This window comes from Pantherophis guttatus, chromosome 3 (assembly GCF_059756535.1).
Source record: "Pantherophis guttatus breed Tessera chromosome 3, ASM5975653v1, whole genome shotgun sequence".
Taxonomy (NCBI): Eukaryota; Metazoa; Chordata; class Lepidosauria; order Squamata; family Colubridae; genus Pantherophis; species Pantherophis guttatus.
The window spans coordinates 113080869-113102660 of record NC_142065.1 but is presented as its reverse complement, the minus strand read 5'-3'; the positions used below and the strand labels follow the sequence as shown (position 1 = coordinate 113102660).

General features: G+C 40.4%; 2 protein-coding genes across 7 annotated transcripts in view; one reads left to right on the top strand and one right to left on the bottom strand.

Moving 5' to 3' along the window:
* Positions 1-21792, top strand: part of PDE4DIP (phosphodiesterase 4D interacting protein) — a 336964-nt gene that overhangs the window by 19112 nt on the left and 296060 nt on the right. The window lies entirely within an intron of this gene.
* LOC148114770 (uncharacterized) lies at positions 8013-9391 on the bottom strand. The gene has a single exon (XM_087888838.1). It carries the CDS (start codon positions 9389-9391, stop codon positions 8351-8353), a length of 1041 nt encoding a protein of 346 aa, XP_087744964.1. The 3' UTR covers positions 8013-8350.

Below are 21792 nucleotides of genomic sequence, written 5' to 3'. Positions count from 1 at the left end.
GTTCTCGGCAGAACCAATTCTAAAACACCCAGACACGGAGAAACCATTTGTCATACAAGCAGATGCCAGCGATGTAGCAATAGGAGCAGTTCTACTTCAGAAGAATGAGCAAGACCAACTACAAACCTGTGCTTACACATCCAAAAAGTTGAATGAGACTGAGCAAAGATGGGCTATTTGGGAGAAAGAGGCTTATGCAGTTCGTTGGGCATTGTTAACCTGGTGGCACTTCCTAGAAGGCAGTAAGACCCCTTTTGAAATCTGGACTGATCATAAAAATCTAGAAGCCCTAAAGACCCCAAGGAAACTCTCCCCAAAACAAGTATGATGGGCTCAGTACTTTAAACGGTTTGATTTTACTCTAAAATACCTCCCGGGGGGAGGGAACTTTCTGGTGAATGCGCTATCCAGAAAACCGCAATACAATAGTGCAAAGTCAGACGTAATAGTACAAAACAATCAACTAGCTGCTAAAGTAGTCACCAGATCCCAGGCAAAACAAGAAACATTGACGGACAATGACACCATCCAAACTTTTAAACAAGCATTGGCCACTGATGAATGGTTTTTGAACAACAAATCCAGCTGTCTGATGAAAGAAGATTTGGCCTGGGTGGGGGGGAAGTTGTATGTCCCTGAAAGCCAAAGACTATGCTTAATGGTATGGTGCCATGACTCCAAATTAGCTGGACATTTTGGGCTTGTGAAAACTTTACACCTGATTAAAAGACAATTTTGGTGGCCATCACTAAAAAAGGACATAGAAAGCGATGTAGCTAGCTGCTCCATTTGTGCAGCAGTAAAAAGACGCCAGGGAAAATCCCCAGGTCTATTGCAGAAGGTAGCTAAACCTTCAGTGTCTTGGAGAGAGATCGCTATCGATTTCATCGTGGAATTGCCAAATTTGCCATGGAATTGCCAAGTGAGGGAAATACTGTTATTTGGGTTGTGACAGACCTATTTTCAAAACAGGCACATTTTATACCCTGCCAAAAGATCCCAACTGCTAAAAGTTTAGCCAAATTATTCCTAATACACATTTATCGACTTCATGGTGCTCCACAAAGGATCATCTCCGACAGAGGGGCTCAATTCACCTCCAACTTTTGGAGGGCGTTTTTGGGCTTACTTGGTACTGGCCAGGGGTTGAGCACATCCTTTCATCCTTGTACTAATGGTAATTCTGAAATTTTGAACTCGGTGCTAAACAATATTTAAGATGTTTCATTAATTTTCAACAGGATAACTGGACCGAACTTTTGCCTTTTGCTGAAGTTGCGTTTAATAATGCTGTACATTCAAGCACTGGTTTTACCCCTTTTAGAGTAGCAACAGGTCAGGATTTCAGCCCCATACCTGAACTACCCACAGAAGAAATCACCATCCCCTCACTTAAGGAGTGGATGGATAATTTACAAAACATGTGGCCAGTGGTTAGATTAGCCTTACAGGAAGCTAGAGAAGCTTTTAAGATTCAAGCTGACAAGAAAAGGATGGAACTCAAACCTTTTCATGTTGGAGACAGAGTATACTTATCTACAAAATTCTTGAAACCATTACAACCATCAAAGAAACTAGGGCCAAAGTTAATTGGACCTTTCCCCATCACTAGAATCATCAATCCAATAGCAGTTGGACTACTTCTTCCAAAGACACTCAGGCAGATCCACCCAGTATTCCATATCAGTTTACTCAAACAAGAAGTAATCTCATCCCTCAGACCACCTGCATCTACACCACCAGTGCCCATCTTGATTGAAGGTGAACAACACTTTGAAATCAAGGAAATCCTTGATTCTAGGATACACAGAAGGAAAGTCCAATACTTAGTTGCTTGGAAACATTTACCATCAGCACACAATGAATGTTATGGTGTTTGTTCAGGTTCTCAAAGGAAATAGTAAAGAAAACATCTTTACACTTGTGTATTGACTAAAATCTGCATTCTGACTTAAAGGGAGGGGTCTCTACCACTTTAATCCTACTGCTTTGCCTAAGGCAGCGGTTCTCAACATGGGGGTCACGACCCCTTTGGGGGGCGAACGGCCATTTCACAGGGGTCGCCAAAGCCCTCTCTCCCCCCCCACGCCTTCACTCACCCTCACCCTCTGCCTCTGTTGGATCACCATTCGCCGTTCGCTTACCCTGCCCACTCCCAATCTATTGCTGCCTCCGGAGTCCCAGCTGATGGCTAGAGGGAAAAAAACTTTAAATTCTTGCCGCGGGGCTTCAAAGAGCCGCCCTACAGCTGATCAGTGTTAAAAGAAAACAAATGAATAGACCGGTGCCTGCAAAAATAGAAAAAACAGCCCCTTTCAGCTTCAGCATAGGTTAATTACCATAAGTTGATTTGATCAGCCTCCGGACTCTCAACTAATTTGCTCTCAACTGTTTTGTGGAGGGCTCTGTTGCTAGCTAGCTGCAAAGAGGTAAATTCCTGGAGCAGATTTTTTTCCCCCTAGCTATGCTGAAAAAGCGAAATTGAAAGTAAAGCAGGGTCTTTGCTGCAACGTGACAAAATGAGGCAGAGACATTTCTTTTTCTTTTTCCTCACCAAAAAAGGTAGGTGCAAAACAGCAAACAATGGGAAATTTAGGGCAAAAGAGGAGGTTCAAGATTTTAAAACACAAAAGAAAAAAAGCTCTATTTAACTAGGGAATTGTAATAATTGAGATACTATTAATTGTATATTGTGTTGAAAGCAGAAATGGTTAAGTTGTGGTTTGGAGGAATATATGGGGGAAATTATTTGGTTTATTATTATTGGTAAATATAATTAATTGATTTGTAAGAAATTGGATTGCATGGAAATAATTGGAATATTCATGTTCATATTGATTAATATACAAAAAAGATAGTTATATAACTAATTGATTTATATTAAAATGTTGAATTTGTATTAAACAACTGTATTACATAATTACATAATTAACCAATGTGAGGATGAATATAAAAATAGATGACAATGGGAAGGGGTATAATATAGAATAGAAGGGAAAAATTGAATTTGATTAAGATTAGAGATGAGGATGAAGGGTAATATTGGTTTTTTACAAAAATAGATGAGGAATAAATATGGTAAAAAGGAAATATAGAAATTGTAAACTTAATTGAAATGACTAAACACTGTGTTGGAAGAAATATCCTTCTGGGTTCTGCTCCAAGTGGGGAAAAAGACACTGGAAACATGGAGGCTGCTTGGAAAGATGCTTTAATGGTGGACAGGATCACATGGCTTGAGTTCCTGAACAGAAAAGGGGCAGATACAGTAAATCCTCGGGTTTTTATGCTCTCTCTGGCTTTGCATTTCTTGGGGCCCCGAAAGAGTATCCTGATTGGTTGTCAGACTCCCAGGGGGTGGGGGTCTTAGCTAGCCTTGCTGGCTGATGGTCACATATGCTTCCCAGGTCACATGCTTCCCAGGTCACGTGTGGTGAGTTTCGGTTGCTAGATGGGGCCCATTGTGTTAGTTTCTGTTGCTACTGTGTTGCAAATGTCCTTTGACAAAGGATTGGGGGTGGGGGGCAGGAAGGTGGGAGCTGCTTTGTCTGTAAAATATGCTTCTCCATTTCTCATCCAGGGAAATATAATATTCTGCCTTTTTAATATTTCTCAAAATATTTCATTCTTCTAGGAAGGGGTGGGTGCTAACCTCCTACAACTGTTTAAATTTGTGAACCGGCCAAATACTCTGTTCAAAGAAAATACATTGTATGTCAGCTGAAGAGGTTGTAGAAAAAATGGTTTTAAAAGTAAAAAAAGAAAAGTTGGCCATGCCCACTCAGTCATATTACACACATCCCACCAAGCCTTGCCCCCAGAACCGGTAGTAACAAATTTTACATTCCACCACTGCTTTGGACTAACAATCAGCCTGAAAAAAACACAAGTCATGGGTCAGGACGTGGATTCACCTCCCTGTATTACAATCTCTGCACAAGAACTGGTACACCGAGGTACCAGTTGTGTACCTTTGTGTACCTCGGCTCAACTATCTCTGACACTCTCTCTTTAGATACGTGCTGAATAAACGTATTGGTAAAGCGGCCACCACATTTTCCAGACTTACAAAGAGAGTATGGCTTAATAAGAAGCTGACGGAACATACAAAGATCCAGGTCTATAGAACCTGTGTCTTGAGCACATTCTTGTACTGCAGTGAGTCTTGGACCCTCTATCCACGGCAGGAGAGAAGGTTGACCACCTTTCATATGCACTGTCTCCGACAAATTCTTGGCATCACCTGGCAGGACAAAGTTCCAAATAGTCTTGGAACGTGCTGGAATTTCTAGCAAGTATACACTATTAAAACAGTGACGTCTACGCTGGCTGGGGCATGTCATGAGAATGGCTGATGGTCGGATTCCAAAAGATCTCCTGTATGGAGAATTAGTGCAGGGAAAGCGCCTCAGAAGGAGACCACAGCTGTGATAGCAGAGAACAGTTGCAGGGTTTGGGTTTGGCTAGTCTAGAGAAAAGAAGGACTAGAGGTGACATGATAATAGTATTCCAGTATTTGAAGGGCTGCCACAAAAAGGAGGGGCTCATTTTATTTTCCAACGCACCAGAGAGCAGGACAAGAAACAATGGATGGAAACTAATCAAGGAGAGAAGCAATCTGGAATTGAGGATAAACTTCCTAACAGTGAGGACAATTAACCAGTGGCTTGCCTTCAGACATTGTGGGTGCTTCATCACTGGAGACTTTTCAGAAGAGACTGGGCAGCTACTTGTCTGAAATGGTATAGGATCTCGTGTTTGAGCAGGGGGCTGGACTAGAAGACCTCCAAGTTCCCTTCCTGCTCTACTCTATTCTGATTCTCTGGGAAGCTTAGAGTTATATATACAGTTAAAACATAAAAAGTTAAAATCAAACATTAAAACCAAGGACACATGGGGAGAGTGCGGGTAGAGTTGGGGAGGTGGGGTTGGTTATTACTCAATCAACCACCTCCATTGTGCTGTTCCCCCAAAGGTGACTTCAGGCTTCAGCAAGCTACAAGGGAAAACGGGGTGGACTTTCCATAATGACTTAGGGAGTTGCAATTCCACCATGATATGGTTAATAATACAAATGATGGGGAAAGATCCAATGTATTTAGGGCCCAGCTTTTTAGACTGCTGTAAAGATTTTAGAAACTTGGTGGAAAGGTAAACTTTGTCCCCCACTTTGTAAGGTCTGGGTTCTATTCATTTCTTGTCTGCTTGTGCTTTATAGGCAGCCCTGGCTTCATCCAAAGCTTTGCAGACCACCAGCCAAATAGTTTGCAAATGATTGATCCATTGTTTCAAGGAGGGGATTTCTGGTTCATGTGAGGGTAACTCAGGCATAGCATTAAATTCTTGCCCTGTGGCCACTCTGAATGGGGTAAAACTTGTGCTAGCGTGAACTAGGCCACTTCTGCAAAAGGCAATAGCTCGGCCCAGTTGTCCTGCTGATAGTTAATAAAACAATGCAGGTACTGTTCCAGAACTGAGTTCATTTGTTCCATGGCCCCTTTTGTTTGCGGATGATGACTAGAACTAAGTCCCTGTTTGGTTTTGAGTAGGTCCAAAAAGGCTTTCCAGAACTTGGATGTGGACTCCTCTATCCGAAATAATACATTTTGGGGCTCCATGCATGCAGAATATGTGGCCAAAAACAGCTTAGTCAAGGCTTTGGCCATAGGGATCTTTTGGCATGGGATGAAGTGAACCTGCTTTGAGAAAAGGTCTGGGACAACTCAGATCACTGTGTTTCCAGAACTCTTAGGCAATTCTACAATGAAATCCATGGAGATCTCTCTCTGTGGTGCTGAAGGATTGGCCACCGGCTGCAGTAGACCAGGGGTTTTCCCCTGTCTGCATTTAGCAGCAGCACAAACAGCTTGCTACATAGCTTTCTATGTCTTTTTTTTAATGAGGGCCACCAGAATTGCCATTTCACTAAATGTAACATTTTTACAAAACCAAAGTGACCAGCTAATTTGGATTCATGACAAACTTGCATAGTTTTCAGCCTTTCTCTACCTGGGACATACAGCTTATTTCCCACCCAAGCTAACCCATCTTTTATTACGCAAGTATGTCTATGGGCATTAAACACATCTGTTTCTAAGGCCTTTTTGAATTCTGTGGTGGTTCCATTGTCTTAGGTGGAGGGGTCATTCTTTGTCTGAGTGTGTGACAACCTTAGCTGCTAATTGGGAGGCTGGGAGCATGGGCTTAATTACTTCCACCTTGACACTGTTGTATTGCGGTAGTCTGGACAAAGCATCTGCCAAAAAGGTTTTCCCACCTGGTAAATACTTCAAAGTGAAACTAAAGCGTTGGAAGTACTGTGCCCATTGGATCTGTTTTGGGGACATTTTCCATGGGGTTTTGAGCACTTCCAAGTTCTTGTGGTTATCCATACTTGAAAAGGTATTTTGCTTCCTTCTAAGAAATGTCTCACTTAGGAGTGCCCACCTGACTCAGTTTCAATTAATTTCCTAGAGGTGTATGCACATAGTTTGTCATTGTAGAGGTCTTCCATCTCCTGCTTCCACCCAAGTTGGTGGTTCCCATGGGTGAGGGTGACATCCTTGGTCCTGCCACCCCAGCCTTCCTTCTTTCCAATGCTGATAGACAACCTCGGCTTGGAAGCAGTGCTTGAGGCAATGTTCTCCTCAATCCAGGCATTGAGGGCCTCCTCTGCTTGGGTTTGGAGGGGGTTTCTCCCCCAGCATTCAGCCTCTTTGTGGTCACTGTTCTTGTCAGACATGGTGTGCGCAGTCCACATAATAGGGCTGTTACATCTCTGGACTGATCAGTTTGCAGTTAAGACATGAATAAATGTCTTAAATGTATTTATTCATATAATAAAGCTGTACAAAGGCTGTCTCAGTATTCATTATAGGATAGGGGGCACACAGTGTGTGTGACTACCCTGATCAGAGATCAAGTCTCATGAGGAACAAACGCGAAAAGAGAGAGAGAGAGAGCAAGGTGGAAAAGGTTGGAGGGGGTTTTATACTCAGGGTAAGCCCCTCCTTTCCACATAGGGGTGGAGACACTCTCTGCTTCCACTGGTGTCTATATGACACATGTGTCAATGGCTTGCAAATACTTGACAGTTCCCCTCCTTGCGAGCCAATGGCATGCAAACACACTAATGCAATGCAAAACAGATTTTACCCTGTGAGACATAACTTTTTACACAGATCTTTGTGCCTATCCGCTGGTAGAGGTTTTGTGAAAATGTCAGCTGTTTGACGTTTGGTCTGACAGTGTGTTAAAGATATAAACCCCATCTCTACTAGTTGTCTAACATTTTGATAACAGATAGCAATATGTCTGGATCTTTTCGCCACCACATAGGCTTTGGCAATGCCTATGGCCCCGGTGCTGTCTTCTATAATTTGGATGGGCAAAGTCAGTGGTGTCCAGATGCTAGAGATTAAGGCATCAAACCATATCAGATCGTTCCCTGCCTCTGATAGGCATGCAAATTCGGCCTCAGCGGTGGAGCACGAAACAAATTTCTGTTGCCCCGCATGCCAATGGATGGGTGCCCCATTTAACAGTACCAAGAAGCTCCTTTCACTTCTCTCCAGGCATCCACCACGCCGTTTCAAAACATCCATTTATTTAAGGTCCCCATTTTATTTGCTCCTCCACAACGAGTGGGGTTAGTACTATCTATTTTATCTTTAATTAAATTAAAATCCCCAGCCACAATTACTTTCCCTACACTTTCACTTTCCAAAATTTTAGTTATTTTTTCAAGAAATTCTTTTTGCTTCTCATTCGGTAGATATAAATTAACCAGTGTCACTTTTTCCTCATTAATATTTCCCACAATTATTACATATCTTCCTTCTTCATCCACAATTACTTGTTCTTTTTCAAAATATACCCTATCTGATATCAATGTTGCAACTCCTCTAGCTTTTGAAGTTCCAAAAGATTTTTCATAAATTTGCATTCCCTTTATATACATTTTATTTGAGCCTTCAGATTTCTGATGGGTTTCTTGCAAAAATAATATATCTGGTAGATCTCTTTTAATTTTAAGTTCCAATCGTCTTCTTTTGATCTGATTCCCTGTACCCTTCACATTCCATGTCATTATTTTTATTAAACCCATTTAAACTGTAACTTTTTTAATCCTTTCCCCTCCTCTTCCTTTCTGTGCCCAGATCCCAGCACCAATCTCCCACATTCCAAACAACATTCAACATAAAAAAAATAATAAAAAGGGGCAAAAGACACATCAAACATTAAATAACAAACAATCTTCGTCCCCCACATCCTCAATTGGTTTCCGCCTCTATAAAGAGAGTGAGGGAGAGGGGACGTGCTAATGGCCGGGTCACTTCTTCCAGGTAGTCTACTTAAATTCATCTCTCAGAGAAAAGGGTGGTAACTTCTCCCCGCACTCAGCTTCCTGCAATTCTTTTTCAAGATCCTTCAATTTCTTATCCGCTCCATCTCCCATTATATCATCATGACTTTTCTTTTGTTCAACCATCGCAGGTGAGATTTCCTTCCGCTTTAATCCTTTAGGGTCTTGTCCTCCAGCAGCCCCTTTTTCTTCTGGTGTTGATGTTTTTGCATATGTTCCACCCATCTTGAGCATTTGATCTTTTATCTCTATTATGTCCTCATACTTTACAATCAATCCAAGTTCATGTAAGTATAACACTGCATCTGTTTCCAAAGTAATTATTTGCATTCTTCCTTTATAAAAAATTTTTAGTTGCTGTGGCGGCCTCCAGTTATATTTAATTCCATTGTCTCTCAGAACCTTTGTAATTGGCTTCAAAAAAAATCTCCACGCTCTTTCTTCTCTTGATATATCCGGAAAGACTTGAATAATTTTCTCCTCAAATTTCAAAGCTTCACCCATCTCTCTCACTTTCACCATCACTTCCAGTTTGTCACTAAGATTTGCAAATCTGACAAGTACATTTCTATTTAAGCTGTTTTGTCTTTTATACCCAATTCTAAAAACACTTGCCAGATTTGTTGCTGTAAATGTGATTTGTGTATCCAGGTCATTGAGCCATTTTAAAACTCGTTGTTTCAAATTGTCCACTTTTTCTTCTTGAATTCCTCGAATAACCAGATTATATTTCCTCGCTTCTTCTTCCAAAAGACAATTTTTTTTATCTTGTTGTTCATTTTTAAAAAAGATTTCTCCAATTTGCCAATCTATCTTTGCATCATGTGTATGAATCTGCTCAATTTCATCTTTAATTATTGTCATTTCTACTGTTTGCTTTGCAAAATTTTCATTCATTTCTTGCTTCATTCTTTTAATTTCCAATATCATATTATCCATACTATCTGACAGTCCTGATATCTTTTCACCAATTTTAGTTAAGGCCACAGCAACATGTTGCATTTCTAAAGATTGTTGGGTCGCCATTTTTAATAAGTTTTAATTATCCACTTTTGCCAAGAGGGTCTGTAATGAAGATTAAGGGACAGCAATCCACAATTGAAGCTGAGACAGCTTATTATTGCACTCAAAAGGACCAACAATAAAAGTTTATAGTTCTCAATTCAGCTTGCGTAATTTCCCTTAAAAAGAAAAAGAAAAAGCTAACATCCGTTGGAAGGCACTGCCCAGAAATGCGTTTTGCCGCTTCGACTCAGGCACTTTCACAAACAAAAGATCAACTTAAAATTCACATATTCTTCCAAGAAAAAAACCCCTTTCCACTGGTCTTTTGATGTTCCGTGCCTTTACCCCACAGCAAAAACAAACACAGATCGCGGTAATAATGAGAACAAAGGCAGCTATTTACTCCAAATACACAATCACGACTGCCTATCTGGTCACTCCTCACTCCTTCCACTCCGTGAAGCGTTCTAATTGGGCCTTGTCTCTATTCTCAGGTTCCAAGCGAAGCACGTAATCTGCTGTGGTCTTGATACCTTAATAGCTTTTTAATGGCCAACCACGGGAACTGGGTAGGATGTTCCACTTTTCTGGATAGCAGGTTCACAGCCAGGGCAATGTCTGGACGGCTCCAATTACTTATATATAATAATGAGCCGACCACTGACCTAAATAGAGTATTATTTTGGAACTCTGGGCTATCCTTGTGTGCCAAACCACAATAGTCGGTCTGCATTGGGATAGCAGTTGGCTTGCTATCTTCCATTTTACATTTCACCAAAAGTTCCTCTATCTTCTCCTTTTGGGAGAGAGGAAAACCTTTTGGTGTAGTGATGATTTGTACGCCTAGGTACTTGTCCACATATCCTAAAGACTTTAGAGTGAACCTTTTTTGTAGGGTCCTGGCAAATATATTACATCCCCCCTTGTCAGGCCCTATATATAAAAGGTCATCAACATACACTAGGACTTTCTCCAGCCCCCCTTTGGTATCCCTTGTGAAGGTACATTTATCAGCTGGAGATGGATGGAAACCCAGTGATTTGAGTGTTGTAGTCAGGCATTTGTACCACATTCTGCCTGATTGTTTGAGGCCGTACAAACTTTTCTTCAGAAGCCAGGTGTGGCCTTCTTGCTGCTGGAATCCGGGGGCACCTCTGACGTACATTTTTTTGTTTTAGATGTGCGTGTAAATAAGCAGTTTGCACGTCGAATTGAAAAATGTGTTCCCCATGTGCTGCTGCGGTGACCAAAGCAGCCCTCACACTTTCTGCTCTCACGGTTTCATCAAAGTTCTGTAAGTAGCGCTGTGTGTAGCCTTGTGCTACTAGCCAGGCCTTATAAAGGAGTTTGTTGTTGGGCATTGGCTTGACCTTGTAGACCCAACGGGTGCCAATTGCCTTCCTCCCCCAAAGTCCTGTAAGTAGCACAGCTTGCATGCAAGTGACCTTGCATGCCACAGTCAAAGCAGGTGGGAAGGGTATTAATCCTTTCACTTGTGTCCTGGCGCCTCCTCTGAGGCCTAGGCCTGTGGTATGCCTCCTTCATTTCTTGTTGTTCCTCATCTCTGCACCTTAAATCTTCCTCAATAAAGCGACCAGAAAAGTATTCTATATTTCTTTGTTCCCTAGAAACCCCTTCTAGAGAAATAATGAAGGGATTCCAGGATTTGTCTAGGGAGTTCAACATTACACTAATTAAAGTGGATTCAGGAACAGGCTCCCCCCTCTGTATAAGCTCATTCCTCATGGCTTTAAGCATTGCCAAATGTTCCCCCATCTTGACACCAGGTTTAAGTTTATAATTGTGAAAAATTCTTGACAATCTGCTGGTTGCAGCCATATTGTCACTATGGAACAAATTATATAGGGCAGTCCAAAGTTCCTGAGCTGTGAGACCATCTGAAAGACTGGCATAAAGAGCTGTGTCTATAGAACTTAACAGGGTTGTGTAAGCTCTTTTATGCAGGAACTCAATTTCAGGGCTCCAAGGTAAAGGAGGTGGTCTTTTGATCATGTCCATGGTATTTTCTCTTAAGAGAATTATCTGAATCTCTTTACTCCATTTTTTAAAATTCTGACCACCTAAATGTAATTTTTCAAAATTATTTGGCAAAGTTACAAAACTATTACCATTAAACTGCATGGGGAGTTGTTCAAAGGGCTGAAAAGAGCCTGTTGTGAATGGCATTGGGATCCCTAAGCCTGGGATCGATTGCTTAGGTCTGGCTCTTTCTTGTAGTCTTTCTGTAGTTTGAAGCAACTGGGCACGTGTAGGAAATAGAGCACGCTCCAAAGACTTTTCTTGTTGGAGCTTTGATCTCCCTCTCTGGGTTCTGAAGTCAGGCCTGGCTGAAGCCTCAGCATAGGCCCGAAAATCAGCTGTGTGGCGGGGAAACCTTGGAGGAGCTGGAAGAAGGCCTGGAGATCTTTTAGGAGACTGGAGGCACATCAGATGAGGTGGGTCTGGGACCTCGGGGTGGCTGGTGGGTGGTTGCTCCCTAATTTCCAGGGCGGCAATCAGGGTCTCTATGGATTCTTTGATACTTGCCGTGGTAGGCATGGCCTGGCAAGGGGCTTGTGGGTTTGGAGTGGTCCTCTGGGCCGCTGGAGTGCTGAACTGACTGGCTGGCGTTGTAGGCCTGGACCGTAGAGCTGGGGTAGGCCTGGCTCGTGGTTCTGGCAAAGTGCCCAGGAGAGCCGCCATCTTGGGGGAAGTTGGCTCCAGAAGGGAACTGGTGGCCATTTTATTTGGTGGGAAACTGTGTGAAGGGAGAGTGTCTCTGGCGGCAGGCGCCATCTTGGAGAGATCAGGCAGGGGAGTCCTTACCGGGATGGCAGGCATCTCTGGTGCTGCCTTCTCAGGCCTCTTTCTGGCTGCTGCCCTTGTCTTCAGGAGGGAGGCGAGCGCTGCTTGGCACTCCTCTTCTGACATCTCGGCCACTTGCCTCTCCAGGCTTTCATCTTGTCCTTCTGCCCCCTCATCGTCAGTGCTGAAGAAGCCTTCTCCAGCATCACTTGGCTCAGTCCCTGGGATCTCTTGCTGCATCTGGGTGGCCTCTGGCTGCCAGGTTGTAGCTGGATGGAAATCCCCTTTGATGTTTTCCATCGATTCAGACTGGGGCTGATGTGAAGTTCTCCTCCGTTGAAGGCCTCTGGTCACAACAGGGGAGCTTCTCTCACAGGTTATTTTGGAAGGCATCTTGCCTTTTCAACAGTTCCTGGAGTGGAGTTCTGCTACCATTCCCTCTGCTACCAATCTGTGGAGTTGGGATCGTAGAAACACCCAGGAGCATAGAAGAGTTCAGAGGCAGATGCATGAATAAATGTCTTAAATGTATTTATTCATATAATAAAGCATATTAACTATGTACAAAGGCTGCCTCAGTATTCAGTATAGGATAGGGGGCACACAGTGTGTGTGATTACCATGATCAGAGATCAAGTCTCATGAGGAACAAACACGAAAAGAGAGAGAGAGAGAGAGAGAGAGAGCAAGGTGGAAAAGGTTGGAGGGGGTTTTATACTCAGGGTAAGCCTCTCGTTTCCACATAGGGGTGGAGACACTCTCTGCTTCCACTGGTGTCTATATGACACATATGCCAATGGCTTGCAAATACTTGACACTCCTCTGCTTGGGTTTGGAGGGGGTTTCTCCCCCAGTATTCAGCCTCTTTGTGGTCACTGTTCTTGTCAGACATGGTGTGCACAGTCCACATAATAGGGTTGTTATGTCTCTGGACTGATCAGTTTGCAGTTTCTGTCTAATGTAAGGTCTTGTCTCTCCAATCTTTCCAAGAAAGCAGGACTCTTGAAACTGAAGTTGTTCCAAAAGGGGGTTTTATTGAAAGGCTTGTGATAGCAAGAGGTCTATGCAGGAACTAAATTTTCCCACTTAAAAACAGCAATTTAAAACAGTGCAAACGAAATGCCTCCCACAGTACAGCAATGCAGGAAACAGAAACTCACAGCACAACACAGCAGTGCAGGAAACAGAAACTTCATATAGAGATCTCTCCAAGCAGGAAATAGAAACAGAAACTTCATATAGAGATCCCTCCAATCCTCCCCCTTCTCACCAGAATGCCAGCGTCCCAATAGAAATATATGGGACCTGACAGGAGCACTTAGATTTAGAATAAATCTAAGTGCTCCTGTCCACCATAACACCGCGCGGGTGGTTATGGGAGCAATGTGGAGTTCCCATGTAACACCTCTCCTGCGCGAGCTGCACTGGCTCCCGGTGGTCTTCCGAGTGCGCTTCAAGGTTCTGGTTATCACCTTTAAAGCGCTCCATGGCTTAGGACCTGGTTATCTACGGGACCGCCTGCTACCACCAATAGCCTCCCACCGGCCAGTACACTCCCATAGAGAGGGGCTCCTCCGGGTGCCATCGGCCAAACAATGTCAACTGGCGGCCCCCAGGGGGAGAGCCTTCTCTGTGGGGGCACCTATGATCTGGAACGAGCTCCCCCCGGAGATACGGAGGATCCCGGATCTGCGCACCTTCTGTCGCGCGCTCAAGACTTTTTTATTTCATCAAGCTGGCCTGGCCTAAATCTTCTCCCCTTTTAAATAAAAAAAATTAAATATAAATTTTAATTTGTTTTAAATTATTGGGTATTTTAAATTCAGCCAAATTATTTAATTTGTTTTTAATCTATTTTAAATTTTTGTATTTATGTGTTTTATCTTGTGGCTGTTCACTGCCCTGAGTCCTTTGGGAGAAGAGCGGTATAGAAATTTAATAAAATAAAAGTAAATAAAAATAAATAACAGAGTTGGAAGAGACCTTGTAGATCAACTACTCCAACCCCTGATTAAGCAGGAAACCTTATACCATTTCTGGCTGTCCAGTCCCTTCTTCAGTGATGAAGCACCCACAACTTCTGAAGGCAAGCTGTTCCTTTTTTTTTTTTAATTTGATTTTTATTATAACATATAGTGATACATTCAATACATTTTCGGTTCATTGGTGCAATTATATACATATATACATCTAGATGCATTATTACTTGTCTTTTATTTGATATTGTTTCTTAAAGCTAAATTTAATTTCAAAACACTTAAAAATAATAGTGCTCAAATCTCTAAGACTAAATGTAATACTGTTCATATGGATTTTGTTGATTAATTAATACTTAATCTCTGTACTCTATTTCCTTCTTTATTTCTTTTCCCCATCCATTCGTACCACATGTCCCACACACTATAAAATTCCAAATCTTCTCTGTCATTAATTTCTGAAGTCAGTTTGTTCATTTCGGCGCACTCCAGTATTTTCCCAATAACATGTTCTTGAGGTGGTATTTGTTTTTCTTTCCAATACTGGGCAAAGGAAATTCTAGCGGCTGTCAGAATATGTATAATTAAGTACTTTTTCTTTTTTGCATATTCAATTTTCAAAATTCCCAGGAGAAAGGCTTTTGGTTCGAAATCAAAATTTTCTTTTATTATTTCTCTAATCCACATCCATATCATCCTCCAGAATTTTTGTGCCTGATTACAAGTCCACCAGCAGTGATAGAAAGTACCCTGCTGATGGTCACATTTCCAACATTTGGGGCTCGAATTGGGGTAGATCTTCGCTACCCTAGCTGGGGCCGTATGCCATCTATAAAACAGCTTGTATTGGTTTTCCTTGTAAGCCGTCGCCTTTGTCATTTTAAGATTATTATTCCATATTGAATCCCATTCGTTCAGATTTATATTCTGTCCGATATTTTTGGCCCATGCTAACATCGGTTATTTAACTACTTCCTCTGCCATATCATACTCCAATAAGTAATTATATAATTTAGCTAGAATTTTGTCATCCGTACCCATCCATATCTTGTCAAATCCATTTATGCTCGTCTCGATGCCAAATTCCTCCTTATCTTTTTTATATCTGGATTTAATTTGGTTATATGGCCACCAGTCTATAGAAGTACCTTGTTCCATCAATTCTTCCCTTGTTTTAAGATTCCCTCCCCCATCTAATAATTCATTATATCTGACCGTTTTACCCATTTCTAATACATTTGGATATATTATAGCCTCCATGGTGGAAAGCCATCTCGGAATTTTCCTATAGTGCTTCTGTCTCACCTCTCCCCATATTTGTATCAAGATCTCCCTTATTTTATGCCTATGGAAATAAGTTTTCATCTTCTTCCCAGTATCCCAGAGATATGCATGCCAACCCTTCTGGAGAACATGCCCTTCTAAAGTTAACAGTCTTTTATTTCTCAGGGTTGCCCAATCTTTCAGCCATACTAGGTTTGCAGCTTTTTGATATAACTCCCATTTAGGTAATCCGAAACCCCCTCTTTCCTTCTTGTCCTGTAAATTCCTAATTGCTATTCTTGGTTTCTTTCCCTCCCAAATAAATTTTCTGATGATGCTATTGAGCTCCCACAAAAATTTTTTATCTAATTTAACAGGGACCGTTTGGAATAGATATAATAACTTATTTTTATTTATTTATTTGTTTCAATTTATATACCGCCCTTCTCCAATAGGACTTAGGGCGGTGAACAGCCAAAATAAAAACAGAACATACAAAATTTAAAAACAGTTTAAAATGGTTAAATATTTTTGGCCGCGATTTAAAACAAACCCAATTTAAAATCAATTAAAATTTAACCCAAAACTGTGGGATCAAGCCAGCTTGGGTAATATGCTCATTTTTATTGCCGCAATTCTACCTAATAATGATATCTGTAGTCTTCCCCACTTTTCTAGATCCTGTTTAATATTTCTAATCAATGGTAAATAATTATCCTCTCTGAGGGCCGAGCACCTTGATGAAATCCACACCCCCAGGTATTTTACCTTCTTGGCGGTTTGGATCTCCATTGATTCTTCCAGTGCTTTTTTTCTTACCTCCGTCATATTTTTTGTTAATAATTTAGTTTTGGATTTATTTAATTTAAGGCCTGCTACCTCTCCGTAATTGCCCAATTCTTCCAAAATTTTAGTGCCTGATTCTAATGGTTCTTCCATAATTAATACCACATCATCTGCGAATGCCTGTGTCTTATATATCTCTTTTCTGATTGTTAAACCCTTTACTTCATTATTATTCCTAATCTTTCTCAAAAGTACTTCTAGTGCTAAAATAAATAAAAGTGGGGATAGAGGGCACCTTTGTCGGACCCCTTTTCTAATTTGAAAAGCCTTAGTTAATTCTCCATTCAGTAATATGTTAGCCTTTTGTTTTTGATAGATTGTGGATATCGTATTGACAAAATTTGATCCGAATTCCATTTGGATAATTTGTTGTTTCATAAATTGCCAATTAAGATTGTCGAATGCCTTTTGGGCGTCAACAAAGACCAATGCCATTTCTTTGTTCGGGTGTTCCTCATAGTATTCCAATATGTCTATTATCATCCTTGTATTATTCCTGATTTGCCTCCCAGAGAGGAATCCATTTTGATCACTGTGTATTAATTTATTCAAAATTATTTTTAGCCTTCCTGCTAAGAAGCCCATATAAATTTTGTAGTCCGTATTCAGGAGGGAGATCGGTCTATAATTTTTAATTAATTTTGGATCTTCTCCTTCTTTTTGGAGGAGAGTAATATACGCCTCTCTCCATGATTCTGGAATTTTGGATTCTGTTAGGGCCTCATTATAAATTTCTAACAGCTTTGGTTATAAAATTTCCTCCAAATCCGAATTTTTATAGAATTCCCCTGGAAGTCCATCTGGGCCTGGGGATTTGTTCTTTTTAAGTTTTGATATTACCGTCCTTAATTCTGTCATCATTATTTCTTTATTAAGTATTTCTTTATCCTCTTCCCCAATCTTTGGGAGACTTTCTTTTGACAAGTATTGGACCACCTTTTCATTGGGAATTTGTTCTTCCGCATACAGAGCTGCATAATACTCTCCGGCAATCTCCAATTTATCTTTCTGTTTATTGTTAAGATGGCCTTCCGGGTCTTCCAATTGATGAATTATGCCTTTCTCTTTTTCTTTTTTTAACCTGTAGGACAGCCACCTGCCCGGTTTGTTTGCATTTTCAAAATAATATTGTTTGGTTTGTTTCATTTTGTACGCCAATTCCTCTTGATCGATAATATTTAATTTGTGCCATATAACCATCCAATTTTCTTTAACAACCTTATTATCTGGTTTTTGTTGTAGTTCCCTCTCAGCTTTCCCTAATTCTTCTATCAGTGCCTTCTGCCTCTCTCTTCTTTCCTTATTCCTATGTGCACTATACGATATTGCTAGTCCTCTTATGTATGCTTTCATTGTATCCCATATGATACCTCGAGATGTTACTTCCTTTTCATTTACTTCAAAAAATAGATTTAATTCTTTTTTTACTTTCTCAACATTTTGCTTGTCCTTTAGAAATTGATTATTTAATCTCCATCTTGTATTTCTTCTCTTGTGCGTACATTCCCATTTAACCTCTAATGGATTATGGTCTGCCCAAATGTTGGGCATAATTTCTGTTGACTTAATATCTAACCCTATATCTCTGCTTACCCACATCATATCAATCCTGGACCAAGATTTTTTAGGATTAGAATAATATGTATACTGCCTCTTATGTGGGTGCAGAACCCGCCAAATATCCACTAGATTGAGTTCTTCTACCATATCAAAAAATGGTTTAGGAAAATTTTTCCTCTTTTTCTTTTTACCTTTGGTCCCCTTATAGTCTCTATTCGAATCTATTACCCCATTAAAATCCCCAGTTATGCAAATCTTGCTCTTATCCATCATGCTTAATCTCTCTCCTAATTTTTTATAAAAGTCTCCTAAATTTTCATTCGGAGAATAAATTGCTGTTAATAAAATTGGATAATTGCCTCTTTTAACTTCCACCATTAATATCCTTCCCTTCGGGTCTGCATATTTTAGTTCGGCTTTTATTTCCTTCTTGATGTACAATGCTACTCCCCTCTTCTTTTTGTCAGCTAGAGATGCATAATGATTCCCCAATTTCTTATATTCCAAATATTTTTGATTTTTCTTTTTAATATGAACCTCTTGAAGACACACTATATCCATATTTTGTTTAGCTAATTTTGTAAAAAAAATAATTCTCTTTTTGTTATCATTCAGGCCATTTACGTTAATCGATATCAATTTCCAATCATCCATCTCTTAATTCTTGTATACTATCCTAATACTTCTTGACACGTGTAACTCTTTGTGGTCTTCGGTCTTTCTTTGTCTCTTTACTATCCTTATCTTCCTCCTCCTTTTCCTTCGATGTCCCTTCTTTCTCTCTTTTCTGCTGGGTTGCCTCTTCTTCAGATATTATCGCCTCTAACTCCTCTTTACCGCTACTCCTCTTCAGACGCTTGTATTGATCCAAGAACTCTTGAGCTGCTACTAAGCTATCTATCTTAACTTTATTCCCTTGCCACGTGATCCACATGCCTTCCAGTAAAATCCACCTAAAGAGGATATTCCTTTTGTTTAATTGAGTAGCAAAAAACCTATAATCTCTCCTTATCTCCCTTACCCTCCTTGGAATTTGTTTCAATATAATCACCTCCTTTCCCTTGTACATGACTGGTTCATCTCTTGCCATACTATAGAAGATATCCTTTACCTTCTTCCTTGCGAATCTTATATGCACCTCCCTTGGCAATTTATTTCTTCGTGCATAATTTGTCTGGACCCTATATGCCTCATCAATTTCCTTTATAATATCCAATTTATCTTGTTGCAACACCTCAGCAATTAATTCCGCCATCACCTGGCCCAGATCTTCTTCCTTATCTTCCGCGATGTTTTGGAAACGGAGATAGAAGGAGGCTCGATCCATTTCCAATTGGGTAATTGAGTCTGCCAATTCCCTATTCTGTGCCATCAGTTTTTGGTCAACCGTATCTAAATTTTTTTCCTGTTGTTCCATTTTAACTTCCATCTTTTTAATCTTCTGTGTATTGGTTTGTATCGATTCCTGTATACCAATCATTTTTTGATCTAATGCCCTAATATCTGTCTTCAATTCAGTATGGTTACTAGACATTTTTTTTTGCATCATAATCATCGTGTCCTGTATTGCTGTCAGTATTGATTGCATTGCTTGCATTGTGGGTATCATTCCTGATTTCTCCATTTTAGAGAGACCTTCAGTCGATGTCTGTATAGCAGGTGATGTTGTTGTGATCGTGGGATTTGAGGGTGTTTTCTTTCCTGTTTTTGTCACCGTGGATGAGAGGCTCGTCATCTCCTTTAATACCTTTTTCTGTTTTCTTATTATCTTTTCAATGTTTTTCCAGATTGTCATCCACCAATATTTAACTGCCTCTATCAAATGTATTTATATTAAATCGTTCCCCCGTTCCACTATTCAATATTGTTTAGTAATACAATAATTCAGATTTTTATCCATTGCACAAATCTATCTTGTAATAAGTCACTTATTAATCAATTAATATTTAAACTAATTTGAACTAAGATAACCTTCTCACCTGCTATCACTTCTTAAGCAAATGAGCTTTACCTATCCTTATTTAACGCTTAAGCACTGATGACTTTCTAATATATCTTGAGTAATCTAAGTACACATATAAATAATTAATTAATTATGCAATCTCAATATTCAATATTTTAAATTATAAAAAGCTAATCAAAATTAAGAATCAATAATTGAAAGAAGAAGAAAGGAGGAGAAGAAAAGAAAAAAATCCAATTATAGAATATATAAGATTATAGAGTGTATAAATTCCTTAATAAAAAAAACTAAAAAGTACTTAATAAATTTTAAATAAGTTCACAATTAATTTAGATTATCTGAAATGGAATATGTAATATATATAGATATATAATTGTAGATAAATAGATTTTCCAATGTTTTTTTTTGTTGTTGTTATTTGCCCAACTCGTTAATTAATTGATTGCTCAATAACTTCTCTCAATCATAAAAGGAAGAAGCAAAAGGAAGAAGCAACCAAAAATATAAAAAAGTTCTTTTACAATGATGCAGCAGGCACGCTTTGCTGTATAATCCGCTTCACGTTGCTCTTAAGTTCAATCACTCTCCATTTGCATTGTCATTCAGATTTCATCAGCCATGTTATCTTCCCCAAGTGCTCCTTCTCACTCTCTCAGCTCAAGACAGTCTTATTATTAGTCCTAACAATTGCTGCACTTCCGAAATCCAGTTTCCTTTATTCAAATAGTCTATTCCACACTCTTAGCTTTCGAAGTTTATTTGCTAAAAACAAAATATCAATCCAATCCCCTGGAAGCGCCGTCTCCCATTCTAAAAGTATCCTCAGTCTCACCGGCTCATCTGCGATCTCGCCTCCCACCGATCTCCTCCAGCCTCACAATCGCCGCCAATTTCTTCCAGGACTCTTCTTATCCGACGCAGCCAGCACAATCCAATTAAACTCACTCTGAGCGTGTTCAGGGGAGAGTAGGTACGAATGATAATAGGCACCAACTTCACCGAAATCTTCTTGCTTCCTGTCTTTTGTTGGCTACCATTTAAGGCAGACGTGCTGCGTTAGTTTAACAGTGGCAGTCGGTCCAGCAGAGAGTGCTTGCTCCTCACCGCTCTGCCTGCTGACACCCTGCTATCGTCCACGGAGCTCTCCGAGCTCTCACGCCTCGAAGGGACCCCAAAACACAACGAAAAAGTGGCGCTGCAAGCAGCGATCGCTGTCACAGCACCATATCGCTGGGATTCACCAACCGGAAGTGTGAGCTTGCCTTTCTCATTCGAAGGCAAGCTGTTCCATTGGTTGATTGTTCTCACTGTCAGAAAATTTCTCCTTATTTCTAGGTTAAAACTCTCCTTGATCAGTTTCCATCTATTGTTCCTTGTCTGGCCTTCGGTGTTTTGGAAAATAGGTTGTCCCCCTCTTCTCTGTGGCAGCTCCTCAAATATTGGTACACTAGTCCTTCTCTTCACTAGACTAGCCATACCCAGTTCTGGTAACTGTTTTTCATGTTTTAACCTCCAGGCCCCTAATCATCTTTGTTGCTCTTCTCTGTACTTTTTCTAGAGTCTCGACATCTTTTTTTATAGTGTGATGACCAAAACTGGATGCAGTATTCTAGTGTGGCCTTACTAAGGCTTTATAGAGTGGTTCTAGTACCTCATGTGATCTTGATTCAATCCCTCTTAATGCAACTTATGATTGCATTGGCTTTTTTGGCTGCTGCCACACATTACTGACTCATATTTAATTGATTGTCCACTAGACCTCCAAGATCCCTCACACAGTTACTGCTATTAAGCCTGGTTCTACTTAATATGTATGGACACTTGATTTTTCTTGCCTATGTCTAAGACTTTACTTTTCTCTATGTTGAATTTCATTTTATTAGATAGGATCCAATGTTTACACTGGCCCAATGTTTCCACTTTGCACTGGGTAGACTGGGCCAAAGCCATGCTGGACCGATGTTTCCTCTTCGCACTGGGTAGACCAGGCTGAAGCCACGCTGGCCCAA